The 11,662-nt window shown below is 45.9% G+C and overlaps 1 protein-coding gene across 3 annotated transcripts in view; it reads right to left on the bottom strand.

The window, feature by feature from the left end:
* The window catches only part of AP3D1 (adaptor related protein complex 3 subunit delta 1), a 560,201-nt gene that overhangs the window by 228,676 nt on the left and 319,863 nt on the right, over positions 1-11,662 (bottom strand). For 2 of the 3 annotated variants that reach the window (XM_063914794.1, XM_063914796.1), the window contains exons 19-20: positions 230-305; positions 1-104 (exon numbers count right to left, since the gene is read on the bottom strand). The exon at positions 1-104 is cut by the window's left edge and continues 96 nt beyond it. In XM_063914794.1, coding sequence (XP_063770864.1) covers positions 1-104; positions 230-305 — 180 coding nt within the window. The remainder of the gene's footprint in view (positions 105-229; positions 306-11,662) is intronic. The other variant, XM_063914795.1, reaches the window with a different exon arrangement.

The following is an 11,662-nucleotide window of genomic DNA, read 5'->3' as shown; positions in this document are numbered from 1 at the left end:
ACCTTTCCTCTCTTTGTCCTTCTTCCTCTTCTTGTCCTTATCCTGCCGTTGTTTGGTCCTTCTTTCCTCCTCCAGCTTCACATACTGATCTGACATGGGAAGCCCTAATTAAGTAAATCTCAAATGTGATTCTCACTGCATGTATACAAGTTATAGTACAAAGATACATGCCTCAACAAAGAAATCCCACCCCCTTAAAAAAGAAATCTAAAAGCAGCACAGAAAATACCTGGAACTTTTAGTGGTACAGTAAGATCAATCTGCACCACAGGGATGTGATCAACACCAGGGGAATCTTGGTACAGCTGTGGGAAAAAGAATGTCAATACAGATTTATCCAAACAAGAAAAAATAAGTTTGCTGTATACAGTCAATTTTATTTAATAGGGAGAAGCATTTAACATCAATACTCCCTACTATGCTGTTTTTGGACCCTGGGGCAGATGTATTAACCCTGGAGAAGTGATAAAGCAGTGATAAGTGGAAGGTGATAATGCACCAGCCAATTACTGTATTATGGATTTGAAAAATGACAGTTAGGAGCTGATTGGCTGGTGCGTTATCACCTTCCACTTATCACTGCTTTATCACTTATCCAGGGTTAATACATCTGCACCCCTACGTTTTAAGACAAAAGTTACAGTAACCATGAATTTTCAAGTTTACTCAGGCTGTAAAATGATATATTAATGTTAAATTGTTATCTTTGAATCCATTAGGGGACACTGGGTTCCCTCCTGATGGAGTCTCCTTCAGGAAGCTGGCACTTTAAATATACTAAAGCATCAATAATCCAGTAAGTTTCTAAAGTTTAAAAGTTTAGAACTGGTCCAACCAAACAAAAGAGGAGACAGTGAAGTTGCAACTAAAAAAGCAAACTTCTTGGATCCAAGCATTAAATACATTAACACCCAATGGTTTGACTGAGGATATGAAATTGCCTGAATAAATAAGAGCTTCTAGTTCGTTAGTAGAGTTACAATTTTGTTATAGTTATGTATTACAAGTGTATTGCTAAATTGTGAATTTCTGATAATTATATCATAGTTTACAATCTAATTAAGTTATTTGTATATTTATATTTTGTGATCTGATTTGGCTATGAGAATACAGTACGGCATGATTAAAATAAATAGGACGCTATTAACTCAGAATAATAACTATAATGTTTTATATTGCGCCACATATAATTTTTAGTTACAAAGTTTTAGAGTATAGTAAATGGCCTAAAAACAACCGCTGATAAATATATATGAGATGTACACTCCTGTGTTGATGTATGCTAATAGCCGGTTATTTGCGAAGGCTATTGGTCTATCCTCTGAGGTGATTGGCTATCAGCGATGTTACTACTGGGTCTCAGCTTTACTAAGGCCATAACTCTGATGACAAAACACATGAATGCATGGCCTAGTGACGCCGATCTGTAGTGATCCAGCTACCTCTGCTGCTCCAGAAATTCAATGTGGTCGGCGGTGCGGATTGTGCTCCCAGTGGTGCAAGTAGGAGATTGCCTGGTCATTTATACTAATGCAATGTGGTAACCAGTCCACACACAGTAAGATATGTTGAACGAGTCTACCTATCAGTATGTGTTTGTGAATAAAAACTTAAATGCACTATGGATTGCCCACCCCAACTGTTTACGTAAGACAGACAGACAGACACACACACACACACACACACACACACACACACACACACACACACACACACACACATATATATATATAGCAGTGGATAAGGTGCTTCTGAGCGACCATTGGTGTCATACAAATTTTAGGAGGCTGTGTTAAAATAAGATTTTAAACCTACCGGTAAATCTATTTCTCCTAGTCCGTAGAGGATGCTGGGGACTCCGTAAGGACAATGGGGTCTAGACGGGCTCCGCAGGAAATAGGGCACCTAAAAATAACTTTGACTATGGGTGTGCACTGGCTCCTCCCTCTATGCCCCTCCTCCAGACCTCAGTTAGAGAACTGTGCCCAGAGGAGATGGACAATACAAGGCAGGATTTAGCAATCCAAGGGCAAGATTCATACCAGCCCACACCAATCATACCATGTAACCTGGAACATACATAACCAGTTAACAGTATGAACAAACGACAGTAACGGTCCAAGACCGATGTCAACTGTAACATAACCCTTATGTAAGCAACAACTATATACAAGTCTTGCAGAGTTTCCGCACTGGGACGGGCGCCCAGCATCCTCTACGGACTAGGAGAAATAGATTTACCGGTAGGTTTAAAATCTTATTTTCTCTTACGTCCTAGAGGATGCTGGGGACTCCGTAAGGACCATGGGGTTTATACCAAAGCATCCAATGGGGCAGGAGAGTGCGTATGACTCTGCAGCACCGACTGAGCAAACGCTAGGTCCTCATCAGCCAGGGTATCAAACTTGTAGAACTTAGCAAAAGTGTTTGACCCCGACCAAGTCACCGCTCGGCAAAGTTGTAAAGCAGAGACGCCTCGGGCAGCAGCCCAAGAAGAGCCCACCTTCCTAGTGGAATGGGCCTTAACCGAATTTGGTACCGGCAATCCAGCCGTAGAGTGAGCCTGCTGAATCGTATTACAGATCCAGCGAGCAATAGTCTGCTTTGAAGCAGGAGCGCCAATCTTATTGGCCGCATACAGGACAAACAGAGCCTCTGTTTTCCTAATTCTAGCCGTCCTGGCTACATAAATCTTTAAAGGCCCTGACTACGTCTAGGAATCTGGAATCCTCCAGGTCACCGGTAGCCACAGGCACCACAATAGGTTGATTCATATGGAACGAAGAAACCACTTTAGGCAAAAATTGCGGACGTGTCCTCAATTCAGCTCGATCCACATGAAAAATCAAGTAGGGGCTCTTGTGTGAGAGAGCCGCCAATTCTGACACTCGCCTTGCTGATGCTAAGGCCAACAAAATGACCACCTTCCAAGTAAGAAATTTAAACTCAACCTTGTTAAGCGGTTCAAACCAGTGTGATTTTAGGAACTGTAACACCACGTTCAGGTCCCATGGTGCCACTGGAGGCACAAAAGGGGGCTGGATGTGCAGCACTCCCTTTACAAACGTCTGGACTTCTGGAAGAGAAGCCAATTCCTTCAGAAAGAAAATTGAGAGGGCCGAAATCTGTACCTTAACCGAGCCTAATTTCAGGCCCATATCCACTCCTGTCTGTAGGAAGTGGAGAAAACGACCCAGATGAAAATCTTCCGTAGGTGCATTCTTGGTCTCATACCAAGACACATACTTTCGCCAGATACGGTGATAATGTTTTATCGTCACCTCCTTCCTAGCCTTTATTAAAGTAGGGATGACCTCTTCCGGAATCCCCTTTTTTGCTAGGATTCGGCGTTTAACCGCCATGCCGTCAAATGTAACCGTAGTAAGTCTTGAAATACACAGGGCCCCTGCTGCAACAGGTCTTCCCTCAGAGGAAGAGGCCAGGGGTCTCCTGTGAGCATCTCTTGTAGATCCGAGTACCAGGCCCTTCGAGGCCAGTCTGGGACAACGAGTATCGTCTGTACTCTTCTTCGTCTTATGATCCTCAACACTTTCGTGATGAGAGGAAGAGGAGGAAACACGTAGACCGATTCGAACACCCACGGTGTTACCAGTGCGTCTACTGCTACTGCCTGAGGGTCCCGAGACCTTGCGCAATACCTCCAAAGTTTTTTGTTGAGGCGTGACGCCACAACAAAAATTTGAAGGCGTTCCCCAAAGACGTGTTACGTCTGCAAAGACTTCTTCATGAAGTCCCCACTCTCCTGGATGGAGATCGTGTCTGCTGAGGAAGTCTGCTTCCCAGTTGTCTACTCCAGGAATGAAGATAGCCGACAGAGCGCTTACATGATTTTCCGCCCAGCTAAGAATCCTTGTGGCTTCCGCCATCGCAACTCTGCTTCTTGTCCCGCCTTGGCGGTTCACATGAGCCACTGCTGTGACATTGTCTGATTGAATCAGAACCGGTAGGTTTCGAAGAAAACTCTCCGCTTGTCGAAGGCCGTTGTAAATGGCCCTGAGTTCCAACACACTGATGTGTAGACAGGACTCCTGGTCTGACCAAAGACCCTGAAAAGTCTTTCCCTGTGTGACCGCTCCTCATCCTCGGAGGCTCGCGTCCGTGGTAACCAGGATCCAGTCCTGAATCCCGAACCGGCGACCCTCCAGCAGGTGAGCACTTTGCAACCACCACAGGAGGGACACTCTGGTTCCTGGGGACAGAGTTATTTTCCGATGTAAGTGCAGATGAGACCCTGACCACTTGTCCAAAAGGTCCCATTGTAAAAGTCCTTGCATGGAACCTTCCGAAGGGAATGGCCTCGTAGGCCGCCACCATTTTTCCCAGAACTCGAGTGCATTGGTGAACTGACACCCTTTTCGGTTTTAGCAGTTCTCTGACCATGTTCTGGATGTCTTGGGCCTTCTCTATTGGGAGAAAGACCTTCATATGTTCCGTATCCAGTATCATACCTAGGAAAGGTAGTCGAGTTGTCGGAATCAACCGTGACTTTGGTAGATTTAGAATCCAACCGTGTTGCTGGAGCACTCTCAGAGAGAGCACCACACTGCTCAGCAATTTCTCACTTATCTCGCTTTTATCAGGAGATCGTCCAAGTATGGGATAATTGTGACTCCATGCTTGCGCAGGACCACCATAATTTCCGCCATTATTTTGGTGAAAATCCTCGGGGCTGTGGAAGGTCTAAACGGCAACGTCTGAAATTGGTAATGACAATCCTGTACAGCGAATCTCAGGTATTCCTGATGGGGGGCATATATGGGGACATGAAGGTACGCATCCTTTATGTCCAGAGACACCATAAACTCCCCCTCCTCCATGTTGGCTATTATCACTCTGAGTGATTCCATTTTGAATTTGAATCTTTTTATGTACAGGTTTAGGGATTTCAGATTCAAAATAGGTCTGACCGAACCGTCCGGTTTCGGGACCACAATAGGGTTGAATAGTAACCTCTTCCCTGCTGGTGCAGGGGAACCTTGATTATCACTTGCTGTATACACAGCGTTTGAATTGCACTAACACTACATCCCTTTCCGATGTGGAAGCTGGTAGGGCCGATTTGAAAAATCGGCGCGGGGGCACCTCCTCGAATTCCAATTTGTAACCCTGGGAAACTATTTCCAACACCCAGGCATGACTGAAAAGTCGAAGACGTGCCCCCACCGGTGCGGACTCCCTCAGGGGAGTCCCAGCGTCATGCTGTGGCTTTTGGATCAGCCGGGAGGACTTTTGTTCCTGGGCACCTGCCGAAGCAGGTGCTCTCTTGCCTCTGCCCTTACCTCTGGCGAGGAAAGAGGATCCCCGACCTCTTTTGGACTTGTGCGACCAAAAGGACTGCATCTGATAGGGTGTTGCTTTCTTTTGCTGTTGGGGAATATATGGTAAAAAATTAGATTTACCTGCTGTAGTTGTGGAAACCAGGTCCGTCAGCCCATCCCCAAACAATACATCACCCTTATAGGGCAGTACGTCCATATGTTTTTTGGAATCCGCATCACCCGTCCATTGGCGAGTCCATAAGGATCTTCTCGCTGAGATAGACATGGCATTGGCCCTGGAAGCCAGCAATCCAATGTCCCTTTGAGCATCCCTCATAAATAAGACTGCGTCTTTTATATGTGCTAGAGTTAAGAATATAGTATCCTTATCCATAGTATCAAATTGATCTGTCAGCTCATCTGTCCAAGCTGCAATTGCGCTACACACCCATGCCGACGCAATCGTCGGTCTTAACACAGCACCCGTATGAGAATAAATACCCTTTAATGTAGTTTCTTGCCTGCGATCTGCAGGGTCCTTAAGGGCCGCTGTGTCAGGAGACGGTAGCGCCACTTTCTTGGACAAGCGCGTCAGGGCCTTGTCCACAGTGGAGGGTGATTCCCAAATCTCCCTGTCCTGCTTAGGGAAAGGGTATGCCATAAAAATTCTTTTGGGGATCTGCGGTCTCTTATCCGGAGTCTCCCAAGCTTTTCCAAAGAACTCATTTAATTCATGAGATGTGGGAAAATTAATAATCGGTTTCTTTTCCTTAAACATGTGTACCCTTGTGTCGGGGACCGAGGGTTCATCCACATTATGCAACACATCCCTAATTGCCACAATCATGCACTGAATGGTTTTAGTCACCCTAGGGTGCAATTTTACTTCGTCATAGTCAACACTGGAATCAGAATCCGTGTCTGTAGTAGTGTCTTGTGTCAACGGACGCTTTTGAGACCCCGACGGGCCCTGTGAGTCGGTCCAATCTGAGGATTGACCACCTGATGTCCCCCCCTAAACCAGCCTTATCAAGCCTTTTATGTAAAGATGTCACACTTGCATGCAACGTATGCCACATATCCATCCAATCTGGAGTCGGCACAACTGACGGGGACACCACTCATTTGCTCCACCTCCTCCTTGGAGAAGCCTTCCGCCTCAGACATGTCGACACACACGTACCAACACCCCACACACACAGGGAGTTACCTATAAGGGGACAAAACCCCAACCAGGCCCTTAGGAGAGACAGAGAGATAGAGTATGCCAGCACACACCCAGCGCTTAAAAACACTGGAATATATGACCAGATAGCGCTGTTATATGTATATAATTGTAATCTCCACTCACTGCATCGCCAAAGTGCCCCCCTCCTCTTTTTTCCAGCCTGTGAAGCTCAGCAGGGGAGAGAACAGGGAGCCAGCGTTTCCTCATGCAGTCTCTGTGGAGAAAATGGCGCTGGTTAGTGCTGAGGATCAAGCCCCGCCCACCCGACGGCGGGCTTCGGTCCCATCAACTTTGTATAGAAAAAATGGCGGGGGTTACCGGATTTTGAGGAATATTGCTGCCCAGGACGCCCCCCCCTGCGCCCTGCACCCTTCAGTGCCTGCTTGTGTGTGTGTGACTGGGAGCAATGGCTTACCTCATGAAGATCTGATGTCTTCTGCCGCCTGAAGTCTTCTTTGCCTTCTCATACTCACCCGGCTCCTATCTTCGGCATCTGTGAGGAGGACGGCGGCGCAGCTCCGGTACGAACCCCAGGTGAAACCTGTGTTCCGACTCCCTCTGGAGCTAATGGTGTCCAGTAGCCTTAGAAGCAGTGCCCAACTTAACAAGCTAGCTCTGCTTCTCTCTCCTCGGTCCCACGATGCAGGGAGCCTGTTGCCAACAGAACTCACTGAAAATAAAAAACCTAACAAAATTCTTTTTCCACAGAAAACTCTGGAGAGCTCTCTGCAGTGCACCCATTCTCCTCTGGGCACAAGATCTAACTAAGGTCTGGAGGAGGGGCATAGAGGGAGGAGCCAGTGCACACCCATAGTCAAAGTTCTTTTTAGGTGCCCTATCTCCTGCGGAGCCCGTCTATACCCCATGGTCCTTACGGAGTCCCCAGCATCCTCTAGGACGTAAGAGAAAAAGTAGTATACAATTTAATCACATATAAATCACACCAGTAAAAATAGAATCTCAATGTCACAAATAAAAACCAATAAAATGTCTATGGAGCCGAATAAATATACACAGAAAAAAACTATGAATTAATATAAAACAAGAGGACAAAAATGCTAATGTTACAAAATTAGAATAAAAAAAATCAAAGTAAAAAAGAAAATAAATATCTTAACTTGAGAGGGTGAGTTATGCCTGGTAACACCCAACGCGTTTCGTCCTATCTGGACTTCATCAAGGGGTAATATATATACACACACACACAAACAGGTTGAGTATCCCTTATCCAAAATGCTTGGGACCAGAAGTATTTTGGATATCGGATTTTTCTGTATTTCGGAATAACTGCATACCATAATGAAATATTGTGGGGATGGGACCTAAATCTAAGCATAGAATACATTTGTGTTTCATGTACACCTTATACACACAGCCTGAAGGTAATTTTAGCCAATACTTATATAAAAACTTTGTGCATTAAACCATCAGAAAACAAAAGTTTCACTATCTCACTCAAAAAATTCAGTATTTCAGAATATTCCCTATTTCGGAATATTTGGATATGGGATACTCAACCTGCGTATGTATGTATGTATGTATGTATGTATGTATGTACATACATATATACACACATATACATTATATATATATATATATATATATATATATATATATACATACATACATACATACATACATACACACACACAAGCTCCTATGTAATAAAAGCCAACTCTGTTCCTCAGCTCTGTTACATGTGCTGGCGGGCAAGAGAGGCCGCCACATGGACCAAATGACTCCTGACACAGCTCAAACTGAAAGTGAAACTGAAGGGCGATGTTACAGTCTCCTAACCTGCTGCTGGTAATATTAAAAATACTGATCTGACAGTTTCACACTTGCTTCATATGGAGTGAGGAGCCTGGGATAGAAAGTGGGGGGTAGGAGCAGATAGGGACTAGGGGAGAACGAAATAGGGCAAGTGCGCTGGGGCAAATTGCGACTGGGATAGAGCGGATAGGGGCTAATAAGGAATAGGGGGGGGGGAGAAGAGGGATTGTGTTAGATAGGGACTGGGGAGAGAGTGGAGTGGTAAGGGCAGATAGGGACAGTGTAGAGAGATGCAGATTTGCACGGACACACACTCTTTATGTACACTGCACCCCCCACCATATGCTGCCCCTTCTATACACTGCACCCCCAATCCTCTTCCATATTCTGCACCCCCCCACCATATACTTAATCTATATACACACTGCACCCCCATACCCCTCCACATAGTGCCCCCTATATACAGGGCTCACCCTTTTACATATAATGCATACTCTGCAACCCTCCCCCATATACTATGCTGCCAGGAATCATTAACAAGTAGCAGCAGTAACCAGAAAACAGATGGTCCCACACCGCTCAGAGTGGAGGCATCGGGGACACGTGGCCACTTACTAGCACGGGGTGGGGGGTGCTGTGGAGGTGAATCATTCTGGCAGGAAGAGGTAAGCAGTGCGGTGACTGGGAAGAGGAGGGGTCGGTACTGGGGATGCAGATAACCAGCTCAGCTGCTTTATATAAACTACGCGCCGACAGGACATGGTCAGGATGCTGGTGGCTACTGGTGTCCTCTACCCCCCAGATTGGCCGGAAGCTGTGCGTGGAGTTGTGAGCTTACATGTGCTAGTACTGGTGTATAGTGCAGCATCATTATAGCCTGCCCATTACAGATATACAGCATCTATATTTATAAAAGTTTAACACTACATACACCAGTGACGAGCAGTGAGGTGAGGCAGAGCCTTTCCCGTCATACTAACATTTGTGCCAGAGTTTTGACTGTATAAAGTATATGAAAAAAAAAATATTAGAAATATCTTCTTTGTATTATTCTAATCCTTTTTATAGTCAAAACTCTGGAGTAAAAAATGCAGCCTATCTTTTCTGCACATCTCTGATCAAAACTCGCCAAATTTACAGCAGAATAAACTGCTGCACCTGCACTCTTGGGCTCATATATTGCATGTAAATCTAGCTCTTGTACTAGGCCAGTGCCTCCTACGCCATTTACCTCACTGTGCGTCTCTGACACACACACACTACACCATCAGCATGACCGAACCCCGGCTCCCAGCAGCAGGACTGCCAGAAACCCGCCAATTCCTCTGTGAAGAGAAACCGCCCTCCTAAATTAATTCAGCCCTGGTAACTGTCATTTTGACTAACTATATATATATATATATATATATATATATATAAAATAAGAATTTACTTACCGATAATTCTATTTCTCGGAGTCCGTAGTGGATGCTGGGGTTCCTGAAAGGACCATGGGGAATAGCGGCTCCGCAGGAGACAGGGCACAAAAGTAAAGCTTTTCCGATCAGGTGGTGTGCACTGGCTCCTCCCCCTATGACCCTCCTCCAGACTCCAGTTAGGTACTGTGCCCGGACGAGCGTACACAATAAGGGAGGAATTTTGAATCCCGGGTAAGACTCATACCAGCCACACCAATCACACCGTACAACTTGTGATCTAAACCCAGTTAACAGTATGATAACAAAAGGAGCCTCTGAAAGACGGCTTCCTACAACAATAACCCGATTTTTGTAACAATAACTATGTACAAGTATTGCAGAATAATCCGCACTTGGGATGGGCGCCCAGCATCCACTACGGACTCCGAGAAATAGAATTATCGGTAAGTAAATTCTTATTTTCTCTATCGTCCTAGTGGATGCTGGGGTTCCTGAAAGGACCATGGGGATTATACCAAAGCTCCCAAACGGGCGGGAGAGTGCGGATGACTCTGCAGCACCGAATGAGAGAACTCCAGGTCCTCTTTATGCCAGGGTATCAAATTTGTAGAATTTTACAAACGTGTTCTCCCCCGACCACGTAGCTGCTCGGCAGAGTTGTAATGCCGAGACCCCTCGGGCAGCCGCCCAAGATGAGCCCACCTTCCTTGTGGAATGGGCATTTACATATTTTTTGCTGTGGCAAGCCTGCCACAGAATGTGCAAGCTGAATTGTACTACAAATCCAACGAGCAATAGTCTGCTTAGAAGCAGGAGCACCCAGCTTGTTGGGTGCATACAGGATAAACAGCAAGTCAGATTTCCTGACTCCAGCCGACCTGGAAACTATATTTTCAGGGCCCTGACAACATCCAGCAACTTGGAGTCCTCCAAGTCCCTAGTAGCCGCAGGTACCACAATAAGCTGGTTCAGGTGAAACGCTGACACCACCTTAGGGAGAAACTGGGGACGAGTCCACAGCTTTGCTCTGTCCGAATGGACAATCAGATATGGCTTTGTGAGATAAAGCCGCCAATTCTGACACTCGCCTGGCCGAGGCCAGGACCAACAGCATGGTCGCTTTCCATGTGAGATATATCAAATCCACAGATTTGAGTTGTTTAAACCAATGTGATTTTAGGAATCCCAAACTACGTTGAGATCGCCCAGTGCCACTGGAGACATCAAAAAGGGGGTTGTATATGCAGTACTCCCTTAACAACTTCTGGACTTCAGGAACTGAAGCCAATTTCTTTCTGGAAGAAAATCGACCGGTCGAAATTTGAACCTTAATGGACCCCAATTTGAGACCCATATACACTCCTGTTTGCAGGAAATGTAGGAATTAACCTAGTTGAAATTCTTCCGTGGAGCCTTCCTGGCCTCACACCATGGAACACATTTTCACCTAAGCAGTGATAATGTTGTGCGGTCACCTCCTTCCTGGCTCTGACCAGGGTAGGGATGACCTCTTCCGGAATGCCTTTTTCCCTTAGGATCCGGCGTTCACCCGTCAACGCGGCTGCGGTAAGTCATGGAACAGACATGATTCTTGCTGAATCAAGATCCTTTCTAGTATCTCTTGAAGTTCCGGGTACCAAGTTCTTCTTGGCCAAACCGGAGCCACGAGTATAGTTCTTACTCCTCTCCTTCCTATCATTCTCCATACACTGGGTATGAAAGGCAGAGGAGGGAACACATACACCGACTGGTACACCCACGGTGTTACCAGAGCGTCCCAGCTATTGCCTGAGGGTCTCTAGACCTGGCGCTTAATGTGGGACGCCATCATAACCACCTTTGGTCTTTCCCAACGGTTTACAAACATGTGGAAACTTCCAGATGAAGTTCCCACTTTTCCGGGTGGAATTCATTCATGCTGAGGAAATCTTCCTAGTTGTCCACTCCCGGAATGAACACTGCTG

Source organism: Pseudophryne corroboree, chromosome 1, assembly GCF_028390025.1.
Source record: "Pseudophryne corroboree isolate aPseCor3 chromosome 1, aPseCor3.hap2, whole genome shotgun sequence".
NCBI lineage: Eukaryota > Metazoa > Chordata > Amphibia > Anura > Myobatrachidae > Pseudophryne > Pseudophryne corroboree.
This window is presented reverse-complemented; position numbering and strand designations above follow the sequence as displayed.